Genomic DNA, 25096 nt, shown 5'->3' with positions numbered 1-25096 from the left:
TCAGAATAGGATTCGGAGATTCATCAATCCCATTTTGCTGTTTTAATTCTAAGCCACTGCTTCCCTGACGAAATCAGGAGAGAGGCAGCTTAAATTTATTTATTTACATCCCGCCTTTCGTATTGTTTTTATAAATAACTCAAGGCAGTAAGCATAAGTAATACTTCTTCCTCCTCCTAACTTCCCCACAACAACAACCTTGTGAGGTGGGATCAGCTGAGAGAGAACAACTGGCCCAAAGTCACACAGCCAGTTTCATGACTAAGACAGGACTAGAACTCTTGGTCTCCTGGTGATTGGTCCAATGTCAACCAACTGGCTTTCATGCCTAAGGCGGGACTAGAACTCTTGGTCTCCTGGTGATTGGTCCAATGTCAACCAACTGGCTTTCATGCCTAAGGCGGGACTAGAACTCTTGGTCTCCTGGTGATTGGTCCAACCGGCTTCCATACCTAAGATGGAACTAGAAGTCTCAGTCCCCTGCTTCTATCCCAGCACTTAATTGCAGGACCCAACAGGCTACAAATAAATAAACTTACATTTTTGCCAACATCATCCTTGGAGCTGACCAGGTCATCCATTTCTGCTCGCAGCTGCTTATTCTGCCTCTCCAGCTCCTCCCTTATTTCTAGAGCCTCTTCCAAGGCACGGCTCAGTGACAACACCTTGGTCTCCTTCTCACGGGCATCAGCTTCTGCACGGTCCCTCTCCTCAGCATGGCGGGCTGAGATCAGCTTCTCCTCAGCCAACATCTGCCAGAAGCCCAAACATGGCTTAGTTAGTACATGTTCTTCACTAAAATAAAGGTGTACCAACCGAATCTCTCAACTGTTGCTACACAAGAAATTCATTCTGTTTTACTATTTGGTATCAAATGTCTAGGGAAATTCTCAGTCATCCAGGTCACAGTTATCCCAAAGGTGCTTTTTCAAGAGGCAACTGGACTTTCTGGTTTTTCTTTGAAGATGTTCCCTATCTCATCCAAGAAGCTTCATCAGCTCTGACTGAAAAATTCAGCGCCACCATCCATCCAGAGCTGAAGAAGCTTCTTGGACGAGAAGTGAAAAGTCTTCAAAGAAAAACCAGAAAGTCCATTTGCCTCTTGAAAAAGCAACTTAACCAACTTTAGAACACCAAATTACAATTTTCTATAGATCAATTTTATCAACGATTTCATTCAAATTTGGAATAACATTTTTGTAGTTCTATTAATAAAGGAATTATTAACTATGGTAAGTCTGTACAGATAGTCCTCACGTAAAGTCCACAATTGAATTGGGTTGTAAACCCTTGCAGTAGTTAAGCAGGTCACTCACTATATGTGAACTGACTGGGTTTTACAATCATTTTTATGACAGTTGTAAAGCTAGTAACCAAGGTCATTAAGTGAATCACATGGTCATTAAGTGAATCATATAGTTGTTAAGCAAATCCATTTTTCCAAATGGGTGTTTTTTGCAGGAAGCCAGAAAAAACTGCCAGAAACTGGCAAAAAGGTCATAAACTGCAGTCATGTGGTTATAGGATTGCATGTGCCCAAATTTGATCACATGGCCATGGGGGAGGGTGATGTAGTGCATAACCGTGAGGGCAGGTTGTAAGTAACTTTTTGGAGTTCTTCGCAACTTTGGTTGCCAAGCAATCCGTTGTTAAGTGATGACCACCTGTACAAATGGTTTGGGTAATTTTTTCATTGTTGTTTTTCTTACATTTGCTTTTGTATTACTTTTTTTCTTCCCTTTGTGTATTTTTTGGTGTGCTGTTTGTTCTAATAAAAAGGCAAAACCAAATAAAACAAACTCAAGTAAACCAAATGTGGTTTCCTGTACTTGAAGAAAGTGTGTGTGTGTGAATAAGTGAAAGCGTGGAGGGGAATGGGAAGAAAGAATTTAAAATTTCCATATCAAATTGGGAGGCTGGTATCCCCCCTCCCCAAGGTTTAACAATTTAATTTAATCAAATAAGCAGATAGGCAGCAAAGCCACCTGGCCCTGAAGAGGCAATTTGGGAATGAGGATGATAGTGATGGATATGAAAGACATTTATTACAAGGGAATTAACTGCCAGGTTTATGGGCAGTTTTCATTTTAGAGACCAAAGTATTTAAAAATTCAAGGCAAGACTCCACCTTTGTAGGATACAGCTATGCCATGGACAGAACATAGTTCTGGTGAGAGACCGGATGGACGACACAAAGGCCTCACCTGATCAAATTTCTTCTGCTTCTTCTCGAGGGCAGAGACCACCTGGCGCTGTTGGTCAAGGGCCACAGTGACATCATCCAGCTCTTGCTGCAGGCGGGTTCGGCCTTTCTCCAGCTTGTCACAGGCCTGAACCCGTTCATCGTAGCGCAAGGTGAGGGCCTCTAGTTCCTTGGTTGTCCGGCGCCGAGCTTCCTCAATTGCTTCTGCTACTCCAGCATCCTCCTCCAGCTTCTTCTTGGTCTCCATCACCTGGTAAAAGAGCCAAGAAAAATCACACACACTCTATCCATCTCTACTACTAAAGATGCTGAGGGGATGGAAGCTTCCTGTAGAACATAAAAGTCAACTCTTCTCTTCCGTGACCTTCATGATGTATCTCCCTATGACATCCTCACAAAACTGTTTAAAAATACAACCTTAGAGTGTTTTATCGAGAGGTAAGGAAAAAGATATGGCAGAACAAGGCCTGGAGCCATGTTTTCCTAATCAAACCCCTGAGGAGAGAAGAGTAAGTACTGATTGAGGAGAAAAGAGGGAGGAGGAGGAGGAGGAGGAGGAGGAGGAGGAGGAGGAGGAGGAGGAGGAGGAGGAGGAGGAGGAGGAGGAGGAGGAGGAGGAGGAGGTGGTGGAGGAGGAGGAGGAGGAGGAGGAGGAGGAGGAGGAGAAGACTTTATTAAGTCAATGGACATATCCAACCTACAAAACTGATACAAAAATGCATCATTTAATGTTTTCTCATTAAATTAATCAACTTTTTTCTTTCTTTGCTGAGTTTTTGCTTGGGTTGTGTTTCCTTCTGTGGCCAGTTCTTTTTCCTGCTACCCCACCTGTTGCTGCAGACTCTGGATCTGGCGACCGAAGTTGGCCTTGGCAGCTTCTTCCTCCTCCAGCTGTTCCAGCAGAGCTCCTTTCTCCTCTTCCAGTTGCCGGACTCGAGAGCTCAGATTCAGCTTCTGCCTCGTCTCTTCTTGGAGCAATTCCTGGAATGGGAGAGAAGGATAAAAGGTATGGATCAGAGACTGGACCCGTCCTCCCCCCCTTGGATATAACATCTTCCTCATAGGAATAAGATTATCTCCCTCTCTCTCTGTCCATCAATCCCTCCCTCCCTCCATCTATCTATCTCCCACCCTTATTATTTTTGCAAATAATTGAATTGTTATCCAACAAATCTGTGAATTGGGTTGGGCTGAGAGAGAGTGACTGATCCAAAGTTACCCAGCTGGCTTTCATGGCTAAAGCGGGACTTGAATTAATGGCTTCCTGCTTTCTTTCTTTTTTTAATATTTTTTTTATTTGACATTTTCCAAACATTAAAATCGCAATTACACTTTTACAGCTTTCTGTTATCGGTATTTCTTTATTCTGATTTTGGGTTTTCCATTTTCCATTCTATTATTTTATACATATTCTTCTTTGCTTACTTTCTCATTTTTTACAATATATACATCTATATACAATATTTCCATCTCTATTGCTTTCTAAGTCTATGCCATATCTTTTCATTGTGTTTTCTATGTGTTCCTTATGCATTGATTTTACATCTCTTTTCAAGCCAGTTATACCATCCGTTCCATGTTTTGTAGTACTCTGTTTCCTCTCTATCTCTTAGTTCCATCGTTAGTTTGTCCATTTCTGAGTATTCTAACACCTTTTTTATGATTTCTGCATTTGATGGAATGGTTTTTAGTTTCCAACTTTGGGCATATGAAATTCTGGCAGCAGTGATTATATGAAGCATTAAATATTGGATGTCCTTACTATTTTTTTATTGTTATTCCTAGAAGAAACAGCTCAGGGTTCATGTCAATTTTTTGTTCTATTATTTCTTCTAACCATTTTTGAATTTTGGTCCAGAATTCTTTGGCTTTCGGACATGTCCACCACATATGATAGAAGGTCCCCTGTTGGTGGTTACATTTCCAACAGTTTGGAGATCTATTTGAGAACATTTTGGTCAATCTCGCCAGGGTAAAAGTCACCTATAAAACATTTTGTAAATGTTTTCCTTATAGGATGCTAACATTGTCAATTTATAATTTTCCCCCCATACTTTTTCCCAGTGCTTCAATTCAATATTATACCCGAAGTTTTTAGTCCAAATTATCATTGTTTCCTTCATAATTTCCTCCTCCATTTTGAATTTTAAGAGACAATTGTATGTTTTTGTAATCATTTTTTCTTCTGTTCCTGTTACTATTTTGTCCAATTCTTGTTGCTGTGCTTCCTGCTTTCTAGCCCAATGCCTTAATCACTAGAAAAGGGATAGGCAAGCATGGCCCCTTAACAACCTATGGACTTCAAGTCCCAGAATTCCTGAGCCACCCATGCTCAGGAACATCTATAAAATTCTAAAGTAACTTCTCTTTAGCAAGCTTTGAATAATGTTTCCATGTTAAAAGTTGACTCAGCCTTCCATCCTTCCGAGGTGGGTAAAATGAGGACCCAGACTGTTGAGGGCAATAGGCTGACTCTGTAAACCACTGAGAGAGGGCCGTAAAGCACTGTGAAGTGGTATATAAGTCTAAGTGCTATTGCTATTAAACCTATATGGAAACCTCGATTAGAAAGCAAAATGAGTGAGGATACATGCAAACTTATCTTGGAAACTTTTTGAACCAGCTGAGGATCCAAATAATATTTTGCATTTTGAACCCAGACCTTTGCGTAGCTCTTTTACAACTAATTAGGAACTACTATTATTGAGTGAACCGGCAAAACCACATTTATGATGTTGCTTTTAATTGTTTTTATTATGGTATTTACACACGGCTTTTATGTTTTTATGTCTATTTGTACATTGCCCAGGGACGCTCTATGAGGGCGTTTTCTATGATATATATATTAATAACTTTATTTGTTTCCTTATTTGCAAAGGCTTCTATGCCACTAAATTCCCATGGGCTATAAAAGACTTAAAGACCACCACAAGGATAATAAAAAAAATTCCAACATATAAAACTCCCCAGACCATCTTGTGGGAAGAGATCGATCCTCAATGTACTCAAAATAGCCTCCGTATCAGTCGGGCCTTTATGGCCCTTCAGAAGCCAAAAAAGTTGGAGAAGGGCTGGGAAGGCTCACCCCCAAAGTGCTTGTAGAGAGAGACCCCGGTCCCAAAGAAGAGACCCTCAGCAATCCCTCTCTTTCCAATCTCATTGGGTGGGCAGATTCAACCCCAGGAGGAGATCTTGTATGCTTCCAGGTCCTGGGACATGAATGGCTGTACAGGTGACAACCAGTCTGGGAGCTCATTGACAGTCAATTGCGACTCCCGGAGTGGCTGTGACAATGGGTAAATTTCAATGTGTTCATAGCTACACAAACAGGTTCAAGCAGGTTCTCACAGGTTCTGGAGAACCAGTAGTGGAAATTTTGAATAGTTCAGAGAACTGGCAAATACCACCTCTGACTGGCCCCAGAATGGTGTGGGAATGGAGATTTTGCAGTATCCTTCCCCTGCCTCGCCCACCAAGCCATGCCCACCAGCGATGCCATGCCTACAGAACTGGTAGTAAAAAAAAAAAATAGAATTTCACCACTGGTTCAAGCTATAAGTTTACGTCCCTGTTGGTTTTCCTCCTCCAATCTCCATATAAGCTTCCAGGACCCTCTTTGAAAATTCACCAAGAATCAGAGTAGATTTATGTTTACATCCCTGAAACGGACATAGTTCTCCACCAGCTGCTGAGGTGTTTTTTTTTAAAACTCCCGCCCTTCCTATGTACCTGAGTATCTTGCAGATGGGATTCAACACTAGCCAGATCCTTGGCGAGCTTTATTGTCTTGGATTCTGTACTTCCCAAGGTACCAGAGACTCCATCGAGCTCATTCTGATTACAGGAGATAAAAATCCCAGGCAGAAAAGAAAAACAACAGCAATAATGGAAAAGTGAAAATGTTATCAAAGAACATCAAATTATCAAATTATCACAAATGAAAAGCTAAGGTTAAAGGCAGAGCTTCATATAACATTCATTCAACCAAACATACAAGGACATGGTATCTGGCTCAGAAGATAACATTTTGAGAAAGTCATCTTTGAAGCATGAACATTTCTAGTTTTCCCGTGGTTCTGCAGAAAAGCCAGAAAAATCAAACTAACCATGATTGCTGAAGACTCAGAAGGCAGAGAAGACAGTGGCCATAGCTTTCAGACAGGGCCATGTCAGGGATGCTCCCTGGGTATCCTTTTTCCCCCCACTGTCTGCCATTCACTTGCTCCCTAGTTGGTCAGTTTGCTCCCATCATATCTGTGCTCATCCTCAAATGTCTCTCATTAAACATCGATCAGCATTTTATTGCAAAATTATGCAAAGGGGAAAAAAAATCCTTGCATAATGAAACCTAAACATAGAATTCTGTGGGTTGCATGGCAGACAATCAACAAGGCACAGAAGAACATCCTGAGACATATCAGAGCCTTAAATAAAACTAGGAAGATGATTCCCATGGCAACCTTCTGTAACCCAGTGACCTCCATATCCTGGTTCAGTTCCTTTAGTTGTCAGTTGGAATGGTCAGGCTAGAGATTGAGCCAAGGGTCCAAGGATCTAGAACAGGGATGGCTAACCTTTTTGTCATTGTGTGCTGAAAGCACGCACACCCATAATGCAATGTGTGTGCGACACACATACCCCGTGCCACATCTCCTTGCGCATGCATGCATTCCCCCCCATGCGCATGCATGCACAACCTCTTCCCATGCCCCGTTTTGGGCCTAGTAGGCCCCTCTGCAGCCTCCTGGGACCAAAAACGGGCTGGGGGGGGGACACGCTGCCTCGCCATGCTCCCCCTGCACATGCATCTTTCACATGTGCCCCGCCCTTCTCCCCCCCCCCCCATGCACAGCATAGACCCAAAAATCAGCTGGCCGGTAGGAGGCACGCATGCATGCGCAGTGGAGCTGAGCTGGGGCGACGGCTCATGTGCCTGCAGAGAGAGAGGGCTCTGTGTGCCACCTGTGGCACGTATGCCATAGGTTTGCCATCACAGATCTAGGAAGTGCTGGTGGATACAAATATTTTGGAGCAGAAGGTAGCCATTCAAAATTCAGGTGTTTTGGGTTTTTTTTTACAGACAGACTCACTCATGTGTGGCCTTACACACCTGCAGCTTCACCAGCCTGTCAGTGAGGTCAGATTTGACTCTTTCACTTTCAGCTGCCCGGAGTTGCAATTCCTGGACTTGACTCTCCAGCTTCTTGCGCCGCTGCTCAGATTCCAGCCTGGCTCCTTGCAAGATCTTCACTTCCTTCTGCATCTCTACATTTTCCCCTTCCAGAGCTTGCTTTGCCTTCTCCAGGGTAGTTTTGAACTAGGGAGATAAGAGAAGTAAGCTGTGAGACATTTCTCTCCTCTCCTGCTCTCTGGCATTACAATTTGTATTTCTTGGAGTAAACCCCACCCTGGGTCTGACTTTCCAAATGACATACTTTGGATTCTGAGTAAGTTTCAAAATGCATTTCCACACTTCACAAGTAATCCTCGATTTACAACTAATCAGTGAGTGACCGCTCAAAGTTATAATAGCACTGAAGCATGTGATTTATGACTGTTACTCACATCTACAGGAGCCATGGTTAGAATGTAGTACTGCAGGCTACTCCTGCTGGCTGCAGGCTGCCAGAAATTCGGCAGTTCAAATCTCACTGGCTCCAGATTGACTCATCCTCCCATCCTTCTGAAGTCGGTAAAATGAGGAGCCAGATTGTTGGGGGTAATAGACCTGACTCTGTAAACCCTTTAGAGAGGGCTGTAAAGTACTGTGAAGCGGTATATAAGTGTTATTCCTACTGCTACAACCATTGCAGCATCCCCATGGTCAAGTGATCAAAATCTGGATGCTTGACAACTGGCATGTATTTAGGATGGCTGCAGTGTCTTGGGATCATGTGATCACCTCTGACAACCGTCTGACAAGCAAAGTCAATGGGGAAGTCCGATTCACTTAACAACTGTTTGTTACTAAGTTAATACCTGCAGTGATTCAATATGGCAAGAAAGTTTATAACAAGGGGTAAAACTTACAACAACTGTCTTGCTTAGCAACAGAATTTTTGGTTCAACTGGGATCGTAAGTGGAGGACTATCTGTATGAAATTACTAGAGCTCTACATTTAGGCAGTAAATGGAGCAGTTGAGTTTGTACTATCGGAACTACCAAAGCTAAACCCACCAACTCCTCAGATCTTCATTCCAGTACACCCAGCAGGCTACACTTCCGGCAACATACCCGTCGCGACTGTTCCAGCTGCTCTGACAGCTCCTCCAGGGCACTGGTGTGGCGCTGGCGCATGTCTACCACCTGTGCTTCGTGTGCCTTGACCTCATCCTCAATGGTCTTCTTGAGCTCTGTCACCTCTAGCTCTCTTTTCGACCTGAGAGAGGAAGAGAACGGATAGATTAGCAAGGGGAGACAACCTGCTTCCATGGCATTTGTGCACTTATTGGTGAGGAACAAGGGTATTTTCTGCACCCAGGTGCAGCAACGTGTGAGTGAGGTAGACCCCTCTGGCCAAGTCCATCTGTTACCGTAGCTCCTGCTGTGCGGCCGTGGAATCCAGGGTGTCCTCCAGTTCCGTCTTTAGAGCTTCCAGCTCCTCCCCAAGGTCACGCCGTTGTTTCTCCGCTTTGGCACGGGCCATTTTCTCCGTCTCCAGGTCCTCCTGCAGTTCTGATATTTGTGCTTGGAGCTCACGCAGGGACTTGAGCACAGAGTTCTTCTGGGATGATTCTTCCTCCACTCTGCATGGTGAGTAAGAATGGTCAGAGGGACACGTCAAGGGGATTAAAAGATTTGGGAAATGGGGGCTAGTAGCACCAAGAATCCAGGGAGAAGGAGAGCACAGTCCAAAGACACCCTACCCTCCATAGTCAAAACACCAGAAGTTCCTCAGGGAGAAGCCAAGGATTGGAGGGCAGGTCTCTTACAAGTGTTTAGTGCTAGAGTTCAGACAATACACTTCATAATTGTCTATATCTCTGATAATCAAGAGCTTTCATCTTTTTTGATCCAGAGAACTGTTTCTCATCCTGACAACTTTATGACATGTGGACTTCAACTCCCAGATTTCCCCAGTCAGGTGGCTTACACAAGTTGCCAATGTTGAAAAATACCACTCCAGAGAATTCCAATCTTTGACAACATTAAGTCCTCCGTCTAACCTACGTGAAAATTATCTTCAGAAATTTCGTTTATTCTATTAACATGTTCTGTGATTGCTTATGTGAAATGCCTAGAGTCAGTTTGGTAAAAATAAGTCACTTTTCCTTTTTTTTCACAATTTTCCATATCAGGGAACATCAAAAGTAAGAAGTATTGGAGCCTCTATATGAGCCCCTGTGGGCTTTGTAGAGGATAAGAAGAGCCTACCACAGCTAGGAAGAAAGAGAAAAAGGGTATTGTAACTATCAAACACCGCATAACTTGGCAAGATCAAAGAAAGCAAGACCTACAGAGATTTCATGTATCTTTAATGCTAGTCCTGGTGTGAATATCGAATCTTGGAAACTTCAAAAGAATTTATGAAGAATTTACAGTTTATAAAGAATTTATTGAGGCACACATTCCTTGAATGACTTGAAATATTACTTTCTGAGTTTCTTCCCAAGTTGCCATTTATAAAATAAACTATCAATAAGCTCCTGCCTTTTTTAAAAAAAATGCTTGTTACTAATTTCCCTTTTGGCACATTCTCAGCCTTCCCACAATCTCTCACAATTGCTTAGATCAATGTTTTTCAAAGTTGGCAACTTTAAGATGTGTGGACTTCAACTCTTCCCCAGCTGGCATGCTGGAAGATAAAATCCAGATCTTAGTTGTCAAGTTGGTTGCTTTGTTTTGTTTTTTAACCCACTGTTTTAGATATGCATCTAAGACAAGGTTCAGCTTGGAATTTTTCTAATTTTCTCCTCTCCCCCAATTTCCTATATGGAAATCTTCTTCAGACACTTGGTTTAATTAATTCACTTTCATAATCTTGATATCATGCTGTTCCCTTCTGCATTGGCCCAGAACTCCAGGAACTACCAATGAGGAGAATGCAGGAATGTTCTCAAATAGATGCACTAGTCAGGCCCAGAACTGATTAAGTAAAAAGCAGATGAGATGTCCTTTACAGTATATAATTAATAGTTGCACAACTGGCTTTTAAAAAAGTGAATTGAAGATATAAGGACCTTTGAACTAGATCACAATTGCATGGAGAAAAAGGAATAAAAGAGTCAGTTTAGTGTAATGGTTAAGGTGCTGGCCTAGAAACCAGGAGACTGGGAATTCTAGTCCCACCATAGGCATGAGAGCCGGCTAGCTGATATGGGCCAGGTACTCCCTCTCAGCCCAGTCCATTTCACTGGGTTGTTGTAGTGGGGAAAATGGGAGGGAAGAATATTAGATATGTTAATCACCTTGAGGTACATATAAAAAAGGGAGCATAAAATTTAAGAATAATAATTTATAACAACTGCCAATTGTTACTGCTTAGATTTAGTACCCACTGCTATAAAAAGAAATTAAGCAAGTTATATACAGTATTTTTCGGAGTATAAGACGCACCAAGGTTTTGAAGAGGCAATTTTTTTTAAAAAAGTAGGTACGTAGATAGAGGGATAGAGAGGGAGAGAAATACAGTAGGTAGGTAGGGGGGGAGAGAGAGTGTAAGTAAGTAGGTAGGTAGATAAAAGATTAGAGAGAGAGAGAGAGAAACACAGTAGGTAGGGGGAGAGGGTAGGTAGGTAGGTAGGTAGAGGGAGGGAGGGAGGGAGGGAGGGAGGGAGGGAGGGAGGGAGGGAGAGAGAGAGAGAGAGAGAGAGAGAGAGAGAGAGAGAGAGAGAGAGAGAAATACAGTAGGTAGGTATGGAGAGAGAGAGAGTAGGTAGGTAGATGTTTCCAGGTGTATTTATCCATGTGCTGGAGAAGAAAATCGCGGACAACCTGCAGCACCTAAGGCTTGTTTCTGCTGGCACAGCACTTGATCAATCTAATTTTCATCAATCACTCTAACCAAAGAGCTTTCCGAAAGGGAAAAAAATTTTTTTTGCACTCTGCAAACCTCTCCAAAACAGCCTGTTTTTCGCAAAAACAGGCCCATTTTTTTCAAATAAAAGGCATGAATAGCCTTTGGGGGGGGGGGGCGCTGGCAGAGTGCTCCTGGGGGTGTGGGGCCCCAAAACAAGCAAAAAATGGCCCATTTTTTCACAAAAAACAGGTCTGTTTTTTGTCAAAAAAATTGCATGCATAGCCTTATGGAGGCTTATAGAATGCTGCTGGGTGTGTGTGTGTGTGTGTGTGTAAAAAACAACCAATTTTTTGCTCATCCCTGCCCTCCCCAGCCCCCAGGAGCTCTCTGAAAGCCTCCAAAAGGCTATGCACGGCCATTTTGGTGAAAGGGTGGGGCAAAAAATGCTGTATTCGATGTATAAGACACATCCAGATTTTCAGCCTCTTTTTTGAGGAAAAAAGGCCCATCTTATACTCCGAAAATACGGTAGTTAATTTCCAAAGATACACCCTATTTTCTGTAATACGAGGTTGTACATCAGTGATATTAGACTATCTTATTGCTGTCAACAAAGTGTTGTTGATGGTTACTGTGAGAATTCACATAATTGTACAATCTCTTCTGGCCGCACAGGAAAAAAAATCTCAATATATTCAATACAATTGCTTGAATGAGTTTCTCTTTTGGAAGTATACAGATTTAGATGGAAATCTGGATTGGGTTTCCCTTCCTTCTCTTTCTCCACTCCATCTCCCTTGCAAATTGCTTCTTCAAAAGCCATTCTCGTATATTCCAAATGACTTGAATGCTACTGCATCTATTTTGGTCCTTAGGCTTCAAATGAGCCTTCTGGATATTTATAGCTTGGCTCGAACAAAGCCCTGCATTGATTTCATCTCAACAGAAGCTACAAAAAACACATTAAATTGTTATCAGCATATAACACATTTCAAATGGAAAAAAAGAGGTCCTTGTGGGGCAGCGTTTCCCAACTTTGGACCTGTGTGGACTTCATCTCCTAGCAAAGCGGGCTGATGTGATGATTCTTCGATACCTTTCTAGATGTCACCACGGAAGAGGATGAATTAGTTCCAGGCACATCTAGAGGGGAATTTGTCAATGGCTCCAAGCAGCCCTCTAAGAGGGATTTGGGTGACGTACAGCTGCAGCAGGACAGCCCTGGGGCTTCAGGTGGAGAAAGCATGCAACAGCAGCCAATCAGCGATGAGGAAGAGGAACTGCCTTCTGTACCTGTCCCAAGAACAGGTAGGGCAGAGAAAAGGCAGGAGTAGATAAGGTCAGCCAGATTACTCACGAGGAGGAAGCCTCGCCATTCTTGATGGACTGCACCAGAAGCTGGCTATTTAGCACAGCAGACAGAGGGAAGCGATGCTGGGAATGACGTGTTCATTTCCTATCTGTGTGTTTTCTGGTCAGTGAGATTCTTGCCTTGCTTTGGATTGACACCGTGCCTTGACTTGGATCATGCCTTGTGAACTCTGGACTTTTTTTTGCCTCATGAATCTTTTTGTGTTGTGGCTTTAATTTTGCCTGGTGGGTTTATTTTGATTGGGAAGCCTTATGGACTCATTGGCTATTCCTCTGTTGATTGATCTGGTTGTGGCTGGACATAATTGGGGCAGTTCTAGGTTTTTGGTGATGGAATTGCTGGGGAATATTAATAAAATCACCAAACTACAGTTATGTGTGTCTGTGGAGATTCTCAGTCATCCAAGTCGTGGTTGTCCCAATGGTGCTTTTTTTCAAGAAGCAACGGACTTTCTGGTTTTTCTTTGAAGGTGTTTTGCTTCTCATCCAAGAAGCTTCTTCAGCTCTGACTGGGTGGTTAAGATCCTTCCGTTCCCCACCATCCAATCAGAGCTGAAGAAGCTTCTCGGATGAGAAGCGAAACTTCATCTTCAAACAAAAACCAGAAAGTCCAGTTGCCTCTTGAAAAAAGCACCGTTGGTACAGATGTGTGTGTATGAGAGAGCGGGAGAGAGAGAGCGTACAGCTGGGGAATTGAAGTCCACACCTCCTAAAATGACTAAGGTTGGGAAAGAGTTGTATGGAATCTCTGGGTTGCTTCACTGTGTGTTTTTTTTTCTCCAGGAGAAAGAAGGAACATGCTCACCTGGCCAAAGCTGCCTGCAGTTCAGCCTCTTTCTTCGCCAGTGCTTGGCGGAGCTCCTCCAGCTGCTGTTGCAGCTCCACCACCTGTTCCTGCAGGTCGCCTGCCTCCCCGTCCAGCTTTCGTTTCAGCTTCTCCAGCTCCTGGCGGCCTTTTTCTTCCTTCTTGAGCCGATCTGGAAGGATGCGAGGAAAGAGAAATGGGAAAAATCAGATATTTTGGTTCAGAATCACCTGCCTAGGAACATTAAACGGGTCAAAGCATTTGTCTGCCTGGGCCCAGAATTGCTCTATCTCAATGGGAAATGGCCCCTCTAGGATCTCATTCCCTATCTGCCTACCATAGATACTCTAATCTAGAATTAAACTAGGAATACTTTACATGCAAGTCATGAGATGCTGGCTTAGATGCCAAGGGATGAGGAACGGGCAACGTCTACTTTACCAGACCAAAGATCCATACTAAATATGATCTGGGTAGCTGATCACCACAGCCTGCTCTGTTCTCTGGCATACCTTCCATATCGGCGATGACAGCTTCATATTTATTGCGCAGTTTGCTCAGGCTCTTCACCTTCTCTTCCTCTTCTGCCATGTGAGAAGAGAACTCTGATAGGCGTTCTTCCGTCAGCTTCCTCTCCTAGTGTAGGCAATAACCAGAAAGAGAATGAGTTTCCCAGCTGGGTATCTGGAAAACTAAATCTGTGTAGTCCATCATACATCCTATTAGACAATGTCCAGGCTCTTTATTGGTCTCCAGATTCTTGAATGCAGCTTTCATCTCCCTTGCAGGGTTTTCAACAGCTACACAGAAGATTTACCCACTGGCTATCATATCTAGCAATTATGGCAATTGTAGTCTATTATGTTTGAAGGTGCACAAGAGTTAAGGAATTTGTTGTCTCCAGGGGCAGGCCACTCTGCACTAGCAGTAATGGTTTAAGGTTCAGGCACTTTAAAGACTGCTTCCTCTAATATCATCCCACTCCTGATTTCAGATCAGCTTGGAAAACATGTCTATGGTCCCACTGGTAGTCTGGTTCATAACACAATGGCCTGGAGCAGGACCTTATCATGGTAGTACTCCAGTTATGGCATCTTCTCCCAGAGAGATGTTCATGAGATGATCTTCTCTCATAAAGCAATTGAAAATAAAGTTGTTTGTCCAAATGCCCACCTAGGTAGCACTAATTAACCAACTCTTTCCGATCTAGGACAGTTAAATAGGGATACTCTTTGTTAGCGCTTGGAATGACGGGCCATCGAGAAATTCCAAAGATATAAGTCAGCTTGGGAAGTTAAAATATATATATATATCCCAGAAGGTTTTTCATGGCAATCCATCTCTTCACATTGCCAAGGAAATGACACAGATGTGTCCATGAAGCCATCAGGAGCTGAGCTCAACCAAAGGAGAGCTTCTTTTATTTATGGTTTAGGCCAGGGGTTGGCAACCTTAAACACTCAAAGCGCCACAAAGGTCGTAACCGGAAGCCCCCCGTTCAATTCTGGAGCCGACTTGCAGTCTGCTTCCCCCACCATAGAGTTTCCTAGCGCAGTGTCCTTTTTCCTCTGCCTCTCCTAACCAAAAGCCCTATCAATTGTCGAGCCGACCGGCGACAGGGAGCCACAACAGAGGGATGAAAGAGCCACATGCGGCTCCAGAGCCACAGGTTGCCAACCCCTGGTTTAGGCCTTTAGAGGTTAAGAATTACTCTAGGTCCAGACTGCCTTTAATTTTGTCGTTGGTTTATTTTGTTTTTCTTACTTTGTAAAAAAACAACAACCATGAATTTATTTTTTTTAATGCCTTTGTACACCCTTGTGTACAAAGACCCTTTAAGGTTTTTGCTACCTTCTCTTGTAAACTGCTCCGGGCTTCTTCTAGGAGTAGAAAATAAAATAGAAATAAACAAACAAGCGAACAGCACTGGTAAATTACCTACCTTTTCTAGCACAACTAGTTTGGATGACCAAAGACAGACCTCATATTTAATGAGGAGAGCCCACATAACAGAGAGCACACACTCCAACACGTATTCATTTCCCTTCATGGCGAAAATGGAACATCCACACTCACTTTATGCAATTTTGAATTTTGGTCTTCGAGCACCAGCAGATCCTCTTCCATCTTTTTCAGCTTGGCTTCTGTGCTGACTTTCTCCAGTTGCAGCTTTTGCCGAGCAGCCTCTTCTTCCTCCAGTTGCTCTTCAAGGTCCTAAGGAACCATGAGATACCCAAGGGGGGTCAAAGGGATGGCCACGCTTTTGAACCCAGTCCTGGGTTTTTCTAGACAAACAGCAAGCTTACTAGACATTTCTGAACTCGTGGTGGTATATTTATTCCATTGGAGAGCTAGAATCACATTGGGTTACTGCCTCCTCTCAATGGATGACCTCCAAATGTGTTGGACTAACATTTTTAAAATCCTCCGACCAACATAGTTATTAGCTGAGGACTGTTTTAGAGTTTAGTACAACATGTATTTGGAAAGCATCAGGCTGGGGAAAGCTGGATTAGAGTATAGGACAAGATCTGGTTCAAATGCTCAGTCGTAAATTCAGTGGGTAAATATGAAACAGTCTTTCTGTCTAACCTCACAGCTCTTGTGAAGATATAGCAGATAAGCTATGAACTTCACCATGTGCTTTGAGAGAAAATGTCATTAATAGTTCATAAAGTTATCTAAACAAATACTTTTTGCCACTTTCTCAGAACCAAACAAAACCTTTTAGGAAGAAAGTTTCAGATGCCCAATGCCAGCATGAAAAAAAATCCCTATGTTATGTAATGAATGATCTATATAAGATTATGGCTGTACGTGCTGATTGTTTTGCTATGGGAAGACTGACTTCTGAATCAAACTTTCATAAAATCAGGCAGGACTAGCGTCTTCTATGACTGCACCTCTGTTTAGCCAACATGGTTTCCATACCTGAACATGCTGTTGCATCTTCTTCTTGTCTCCCTGTAGCTGCTGGCATCGCTCCTCCTCCTCTTCCACCCGTGACTCCAACTCATGCAGGATGTCCTCCAGTTCTTGCTTCCGAGCTGCCAGCCGGGCCCGCATCTCCTCGGCTTCAGCAAACAGCTCCGTCTCAGCCTGCAGCTGCTCAGCCAGGATGGCTTTCTCCTCTGAGAGCTGTCACAAAAATAGGATCAAGAGAACCAAGCATGAGGTTCATGGAAGCTCTGCTTCAGAGCACCATGATGGATGGAGCCGCTCTGTGATTTAAGCCTCTCGGGTGAAGGTCTTCCTCCACCTCGCTTCTTGAGGTTCCTTTATAGGTGGTCCTTGACTTATGAAGGGTTACTGAATTTTTCAGAGTATAAGACGCACCATTTTCCCCTCAAAAAAGAGGGTGAAAATCTGGGTGTATCTTATACACTGAATACAGCATTTTTGGCCTACCGAAACCCCGCCCCCTTTGCAAAAATGGACGTGGAGAGGGTTTGAAAGGCTTTGCAAAGTGCTCCTGAGGGCTGGGGAGGGCAAAAACCAGCAAAAAAATGGGCCATTTTGCTCATTTTTGGCCCGCCTGCAACTGCCAGGAGCACTATACAAGCCTCCCAAAGCTCTGCATGCCCCCCTTTTTTTGCAAAAAATGGCCTGTTTTTGCTGATTTTGCCCCCCACCCCCCTCAGCCCACAGGAGCACTATACAAGCCAAAGCTCTGCATGCCCTTTTTTCTTTTTCTTTTGGCAAAAAACGAGTCATGCAGAAGTTTTGGGAGGCCTGCAGAGTGTAAAAACTACCTCTTCAAAATCATGGTGTATCTTTTACTCTGGTGCATCTTATAGTGCGAAAAATACAGTACTTAGTGACCATTTGAACTTATGAAGACCCACCTCAGAGCAACTTAAGACCTGGATTCGAAGTTCCAGTGGTTGTCCCCCACATAGTCATGTGACCAAACTTCAGGTGCTCAGCATCAATGCCCCATTTACAGCTGTTTGCAGTCACTTGATCATGTTTTACAAGAGTTTGCCAAAACCGGTACTTACTTCTAGTTTTTGGTGAGACCACACCTGTACGAAACCACTGGTTCGATTAAGAACCTTCACAAAAAAGGTTGTAAAATAAGGCTGGTCATGTTTTTACCCCTGTCATGACTTACAACATGATAGGCAGGCTCCATTGTGGATGTAAGTCAAGGGCTACATGTAAACTGGAAATGCTGCATGGAAAATTAAGCTAGTGTGCTGCTACCCTCCTAGAGAGTCCTTGTTGTGGACCACCAGCAGCCAGCAGAGCTGGTGGCAGACTCAGACAGTAAGGAGGTCGGGGAGGAACATGGGCCAGTCCTGGAGTCTGGGGAAGAATCTGATGAGGGCTCTGTGTCGGAGGCAGAGAGGGGGCCAGGACCATCTAACAGTTATCGGAGTCAGATATCAGAGAGGCAGAAGAACAGCTGGAACCTGTTCCTGATGTGCGCATGTGCACAGCTGCCAGGAGAAGGGAACAGCTAAGGAACAAGGGCCGACTTGAAAGTAAAGGCACAGGTAGACAGTGAATGGCCCCTCCCATAGGGAATAAAGAGGAGGGAAAGGGGAGGGCTGCTTGCAAGAGACAATTAGTTCAATTCATTAGGGTGAAGATCTGTTCCTGACTTCTTGCCAAGTAATTGCTGCTACAGCATGGCATTTGGAAGATATCAGCTAGGCAACTCTGCAAGCCTAATAAAAGTCTGTAGTTGTGAACTCTCACAAAAGATGGTCTGTTTGCTGGGATTTTGCTGGAGAGGAATTCCCTTTAACCTAAATAAAAGAGGCTTTATTGGGACGAGGAGTCAGCTTCATGATCATAGGAAGCCTAGAACAATCCTTTCAGAAGGTGCTGGAAAGAGAGTCTCTGGCGTACAGGAACTGGGACAGAGGTAGGCTGAGAAAATGGAACACAACTCTCCAATGATGAGGGCTTATAGAGAAGGAAGGTAAGTGAACAATCAAGATCAGGGTAATTAAAGTAATTAGCAGAATGGAGCAGAGGCTCATGCAGAATGGTACCAGAATCTAGTCAGAAGTTTCCTGGCAAATCAAAAGAACCTTAGAACAGCTCAGCAAACTGAGAGAAAGAAAGAGAGACAGGCGTAAGAAGAACAATCTCACAGATCAAGATGAAAAGTGAGAAAGGAATGGATAAGAGCTCCAACTGTAGGAAGACAACAACCGTATGCTGGAGCGAAGTATGGTTGATACTCAATTATTCCTATTTACCTGTTGATATTTGTTTTCTAGTTCCTTAAGATCCAGTTGGGTTTTTGTGTGCTTCTCTTGGACTTTCTGTAGTTCTACTGCCTTCGCTTGCATCACCTCATCCTGGCGTGTCACTTGCAACAGGGGCTTCACCTGGAAAACAAACATACAGTAAATGTTGAGGAAACAAAACTGAGGGAAGTTGTGCAAAATTTCAGTCTTCTTTGCTATTCCATCAACGCTAACACTAGCCAGAGCATAGAAAACCTCAAAATAGTAACGCAAGATTGGAGGATGTGAAGAGATCTGGCCCACAGAATCACCAAGAGTCAGACGTGACTAAATGGATATCCTCTTCTTCATGATCATCATCATCATGCTATCCCAAGCTTATTTCCTTTCTGACTAAAGGAAAGGGTCAAGGAAGTAGCAGAAGGACAGGGACCTGTGCAAAACTTACGACTTGGCTTTTCCGAGGATTTCATTGGCTTTCCCCCAAAATGGTTTCCACTGCCTCCTTCTGAGATTTTTTTCTAACTTCCCAGTCTAGAATTATTACTAAAAATGTTCCCTTCTATACAATATGTGAAAGGAGAAAATAGTCCTGTCCCAGGAACCTTGTATTTGGGGGGAATGATTTGTGGGTCTATAAATCTATGAGATGTTCAGTCTTCTTTGATTTAATAGAATGAAATAGCTAGCACAATCTCCCGTCCTCTCCCATCCATCCATCCTTCTAACCATCCTATCCTATCCATCCATCCTATCCATCCCTCCTCCTATCCATCCATCCCTCCTTCCCTCCCTCCTCCTATCCATCCATCCTATCCATCCATCCATCATTTAGAAACCACCTAAAATGCTTTTTAGAAATCCAGACATTCCTGTCTGCTTCCCCACTTTTCACCACCCGATCTTGCAATGATATGATCTCCTGTCTAGCAACAGATTTCCTTTTGCAGATCTAACCACCTTGACTTACCTTGGTAAACAGGCGCCACCACTGCCAATGGCGCAGTTTGAGGTAGGCTGCACAGTTGCGTTGCATAACTTTGAGGGCGCTCATCTGCTGCTGCTTTTTCATGAAAGCTCTAGGAGATGAGGAGGGGAAAGACCATCCATGAGTCTCATGATTACCACACTGACAGCCATGTTTAGGAAGTTAAATGTGCCTGTGATGGGACTACAACGTTCCTTTCCTCTCTCCTTTACCAAAAGTAAAAGTCTATATAACATTTAATATGGGCCAGAGATTTTAAAAAAGAAAAGGGGATATGATATAGGGAGAATTAAATCTACTATGGGTAATGCTTGATGTGGTTGTAATGGAACCTGGCTGTCACAGTCATAAGTTGCAAATTATAAATTGGGTCGCCCATATGAACGACTCTATTTTATGACTTTTTTTGCAATGGTTGTTAAGCGAGCCCCCCTCCCCCCTGGGTCATTAAGCAAACCAATGCTTCAGTACGGGCCAATTTTGCTGAAAGCCAGAAATAAATGCTGGTTTTTTTGCAAAAACATTATAAAATATGGTCATGTGACCCCAGGATGCTGTAAATGGTCAAAGTGTGGGTCGGTTGCCAGCACCTGAAATGTCGTCACATGACCCAGGGGGTGTGGCCATCAGAACTTTGGAAACAGGTTGCAATTAACCCCAGGAAATTCCTTTGTAATGTCACACATTCACTAAGTGACCAGTTGTCAAGGGCTACCTGTGAATCTGTTAACGTTATCGATTATTTACTATTATAAAAGAGAATTTTATCTTTTAGGGGACAGTTCTATCATGTCTTCTTTAGGGAATCAGGAAACTGTGGGTTTTCAGATGCTACCAAACCTGTTTATTTATTAAACCTATATGCTACCCATCTCACCAGAGGCAACTCTTAGGCAGCTTACAATCATTCAAACTTCAAACATAGCAGCTTAATAGGCATTGCCAATGGCTAGAGCAGTAATGGCTAAACTTTTTCTCTGCATGTGCATGCCCACACCCATAATGCAATGCGCCCCCATGCATGCATGACCCCCACACGTTCCCCAAATCCCCACACAAGCACGCTCCCCCCCCCCGTGCATGCCCCGTTTTGAGCCTAGCAGGCCTCCCAGAAGCCTCCTGAAACCAAAAACGGGGCACGATCCCCACACCTCTGCCGCATGCATGGCAGAGACCCGAAAATCAGCTGGCCAATGAGAGACATGCAAACATGTGCAGTGGAGCTGAGCTGAGCGACAGCTCGTGCCGTAGGCTTGCCATCACGGGATTAGAGTTTCTCCCATCCCCTCTCCCAGCTTCATGCTTATGATGCTTCTGGCTCAGTCTCCTATTTAAAAAATAATCAAGTAACAAGACAGGGAGAAGTCCTAGTCTGAAAGTTCAGGAAGATGGATTCCATCAACATTGGGAAGTTTGTTTTGGATCCTTCTGTCCACGCTTTTAGATCCAGTTCATAATTCAACCCGGTCCCTGCTCAGTGCTCACTTGCGAGCTAGGTATCCCCTGGCCGCTGCTTGGAAGGACACAATTATATCTGTAATCTTCAGGTCTCGTTCCTCTTCCAGGTGCGCCAAGACACCAGCCCGGAAGAAGATCTTACTCTGGCCAATGCGGTAGAGATTAGGGTCCAGCTCCAAAGCTTTGATCTGGAATGACAAAAGAGCAGAAGAGGATGAGGGACCCATTCAAACCACCTTTGGGAGCGAACTCATTTTAGCCCAGGTTGCCTCGACGGTTCTCTCAAGCAAGCCTGACACGTACCATACGCTCACAGGCCTGCTTCCCATCCATGAAGCCTTTGGGAATGGCGTTTGGCGTCAGGATCTCGTATCTGTTGAGGAATATGGGAAAAAAAATATGGATTACTTTTCGACCTTTAGCCACCCTGCATACAATTCATCTCTATTCGTTTGGTTTTTAATTTCACCTTTCCCACAGAGAAAAGCAGCTCGTCTTCCATTTTAACAGTCACAACAGCTACCGTTATTGGGCTGAGAGACAGCAACTGTCTGAAAGTCAGTGAGGTTGGACTTCAGTCTATCTTTCCCTGGTCCACATCCAACATTTTAACACTGGCACGCAGCAAAATAAGAGGCACTTAGGCCTGAGTATCAAATGGAAGTCACAAATGGCATCTCTAAACTCTAAGAACATTAAGGCCGAAGATTAAAATCCTAAAAGACCGAGAACTGTTTTGGCCTTCTTGCTTATGCTCCCTTTTGCTATCACCAAAATGGCGTACCTTTGGCGGAATTCCTGAAAGATAATACGATTGGGGAATCCCTGGCGGCAGATGCGAATTCCCTCTAGGACTCCATTGCAACGCAGCTGGTCCAGTACAAGATGTGGCTCCAGTTTTCCAGCCTGCAATAGGTGTCAAGGGAAGGACGTGTGAGAAAAGGAGCCACAACAGGTTCTGTCTCTGAAGAGTTCTGGGTGGGGATTCCTCAGCACTCTATAGAGTCAGCCACTAACAATATCGCTTCTTGTTTTTTCTGATTTCTTTTCCATGTTTATTGTCAACTTTTTTGCAGATAGCTCGAGGCGTGCTGCTCACATTCACAACAATTTTGTGAGATAAATGAGGCTGAAGATACATGGCTGATTAATTCTGTAGAGTGAGTGAGAATTCAGCCCTAGGCTTCCTTTGATTCAAATTTAATATTCCCATATTATGTCACCTATATTCTTTTACACTCAAAGGACACACACAATAGTTTTCAATACGAAACACACTTAACTTTCTCATAATTTTTTTCATACAATCAGGCTAATTATTTCACCTTCAAGATTTTTTTTCTCACGAGGAAGAGTACTATCAAGGGCTGAGTATAGGTCCTTCTTGACTTATGGCAGGTTACCATATTTTTCGGAGTATAAGACGCACCATGATTTTGAAGAGGTAAATTTTTAAAAAAGTTTTTGCACTCTGCAGGCCTTCCAAGCCCTCTGCATGCCTCATTTTTGCAAAAAAAAGAGGGGGGGCATGCAGAGCTTTGGAGGCTTGTAGAGGGCTCCTGGGGGCTGGGGGGGGGGGGAAACGAGCAAAAAAATGACCCATTTTCCGCAAAAACAGGCCATTTTTTGCAAAAAAAAAAAAAAGGGACATGCAGAGGCTTTGGGAGGCTTGTAGAGTGCTCCTGGGGGCTGGGGGAGGGGCAAAAACAGTTCGTTTTTTGCTTTTTCTGCCCTCCCTAGCCCTCAGGAGCACTTTGCAAGCCTCCCAAACCCTCTGCATGTCCATTTAGGCAAAGGGGGCGGGGAATGCTGTATTGAGTGTATAAGACGTACCCAGTTTTTCACCCTCTTTTTTGAGGTGTGTCTTATACTCCAAAATATACGGTACTTAGTGACTGAACTTACAACAGGCTTCCCAGGGGGATGGAGGACACTTACAATCCAGTTCCAAAGTTCCAACAGCTGTCCGTCCCCCCCTCATGGTCATGTGACTGCATCTCAAGTACTTGGCAACAAGCCTGCATGTATGGTCATTTACCATATTCTGTGGTCACATGGCCATATTTTACAACAATTTTGCCAAAATCTTATGATTTACTTATGATTTGCAGCAAAACTGTCCCTTAACATACCAACTTAACACTGCATTTACTTAACAGTAAGTAAAAAGGTCTGCAAAAAAAGTCAGAAAATTGATCACTTGGCTTACAACCATGATGGGCAGTTGCCATTATGGTTGAAAGTCGTGGATTACCTGTACTCCTCTGTTACGCAGGCATGTGAAGCTTTTACTTGGTTAAGATTTGGTGTTGTTAGCTCAGGAACGGGCAATTAATTTTCCAAGGGTGACATGAGAAACTGGGATTGCTGTAAAGGGCCAGACCAATAAGGCTGTGAATGTGCATAAATTGAAAAAAAAAAGGACGTCACCTTCAAAATTAAAGGAATGTATATGGGCTGCACAGGGACAATCATAAAATGCCCAGGTCTGTTAGCTACTGACTAACAACACTGTAGGCTTGTGCTGTATTGGATCACTAGAGGTGATGTGATAGTAGCCTTTCAAAATCTAAGGGACTGCCACAAAGAAGAGAGGATCAATCTATTCTCCAGAGCAGGGGTCTCCAACCTTGGCCACTTTAAGACTTGTGGACTTCAATTCTCAGAATTCCTCAGCCAGCAAAACTGAGGAATTCTGGGATTTGAAGTCCACAAGTCTTAAAGTGGCTAAGAATGGAGATTCCTGCTCCAGAGCACCTGAAGGCAGGATAAGACACAATGGATGGAAACTGATCAAGGAGAGAAGCAACCTAGAACTGAGGAGAAATTTCCCCGACAGTTAGAACAATTAATCAATGGAACAACTTGCCTCCAGAAGTTCTGGTGCTCCATCACTAGGGGATTTTAAGAAGAGATTGGACAGCCATTTGTCTGAAATGGTATTATAGGGTTTCCTGCCTGAGCAGGAGGTTGAACTAGAAGACCTCCAAGGTCCCTTCCAACTCTGTTATTCTGTATCAAGAAAAAGCCTTCCCACGTTTGTGTAACAGGGGAGATCTAAAGTCTTTTGCTATGTCTAAGAAAAAGGAATGGTCAACATCTTTCATGGCTTCCTTCAGACAATGAATGAATGGATCCCAGGCCCTAAAGTTCCCACTCACTCTTTTCTCATGGTTGGGTATGATGCACCGCACAAAGTTGGGGTTGGTATTGCGCAAGGTTGACATAAGTTTGGAGAGAGATTCCTTATACAGCTGTCCTACAGTCCGGAACATTCCTTTCTTTGTCTTGTAGGAGGCGCCAAAGGCCAGGTCTCCCATCCCGCTTACTTGGTCCAGACCCACAATCCGATCCACTAGGGAGAAGGAGAAAAGGCTTTTGATCTCTCCATCCTATTCCCTATATTGAAATTCCAAAAACATGTCTATTTCCTCAGTTTCCAATCTCCATCTCAAGTAAACATACATCTATGGGAGTTATCCTGTGAGGAGCAGAAGTTACCCAATTATCGAACTACATTGCATTTAAAACTGAAGGACTAGATAGGAGATGCAGATAGTTTGGATGGGGGGGCGAGGCAACATGGCCACATCAAACCCGCCCAGTACTCCTTTGCAATTTCCAGAATGAATGAACAGATTGGAGAGTTTAAAGCGGTGTTTTTTTCAACCTTGGCAACTTTAAGAACACTGCACTTGATCTTAGCTAAAAGGTCAAGAAGCCATGGCAAGTTTAAGGTTTGTGGAATTCAATTCCCAGAATTCCCCAGCCAGTTTTGCTGGGTGGGGAATTCTGGGAGTTGAAATCCACACGTCTTAAAGTTGCCAAGGTTGGAAAACACTGGCTTAAAGCATCAGGCACCCCATAATCACTACAAATATCTAATATTTTTGACCAAAAATGTTAGTGCTGCGCATTCTGATGTTATCATGACATTCCCAGTTATAACGTCTGCCTTTTAGGGACTTGTTTTTAAAAAGTATGGCCTTGAGACAGTCCAGTCCTGTAAGATTCCCAAGTGAGTTCCTTTAAGATTTTGGACAGGCACCTACCTACCTGTGTCCATTTCTGAAGCCACTTAATTTAAATTGTAAGCAGCATGGAAGC

At 43.6% G+C, this 25096-nt stretch overlaps 1 protein-coding gene across 3 annotated transcripts in view; it reads right to left on the bottom strand.

Moving 5' to 3' along the window:
- LOC309381271 (myosin-10-like) overlaps nucleotides 1-25096 on the bottom strand; it is an 83754-nt gene that overhangs the window by 19274 nt on the left and 39384 nt on the right. For all 3 annotated transcript variants that reach the window (XM_081932055.1, XM_081932056.1, XM_081932057.1), the window contains 17 exons: nucleotides 24151-24344; nucleotides 21774-21895; nucleotides 21293-21362; nucleotides 21017-21177; nucleotides 19514-19622; nucleotides 18553-18684; nucleotides 16271-16477; nucleotides 15416-15553; nucleotides 13852-13975; nucleotides 13340-13511; nucleotides 8738-8950; nucleotides 8439-8583; nucleotides 7314-7520; nucleotides 5933-6037; nucleotides 3032-3184; nucleotides 2205-2453; nucleotides 540-752 (listed from right to left, as the gene is read on the bottom strand). In XM_081932055.1, the coding sequence (XP_081788181.1) occupies nucleotides 540-752; nucleotides 2205-2453; nucleotides 3032-3184; nucleotides 5933-6037; nucleotides 7314-7520; nucleotides 8439-8583; nucleotides 8738-8950; nucleotides 13340-13511; nucleotides 13852-13975; nucleotides 15416-15553; nucleotides 16271-16477; nucleotides 18553-18684; nucleotides 19514-19622; nucleotides 21017-21177; nucleotides 21293-21362; nucleotides 21774-21895; nucleotides 24151-24344 (2714 nt within the window). The remainder of the gene's footprint in view (nucleotides 1-539; nucleotides 753-2204; nucleotides 2454-3031; nucleotides 3185-5932; nucleotides 6038-7313; nucleotides 7521-8438; nucleotides 8584-8737; nucleotides 8951-13339; nucleotides 13512-13851; nucleotides 13976-15415; nucleotides 15554-16270; nucleotides 16478-18552; nucleotides 18685-19513; nucleotides 19623-21016; nucleotides 21178-21292; nucleotides 21363-21773; nucleotides 21896-24150; nucleotides 24345-25096) is intronic.

The sequence above is a fragment of the Natrix helvetica genome (genome assembly GCF_964273705.1).
Source record: "Natrix helvetica genome assembly, chromosome: Z".
Lineage (NCBI taxonomy): Eukaryota > Metazoa > Chordata > Lepidosauria > Squamata > Natricidae > Natrix > Natrix helvetica.
This window is presented reverse-complemented; position numbering and strand designations above follow the sequence as displayed.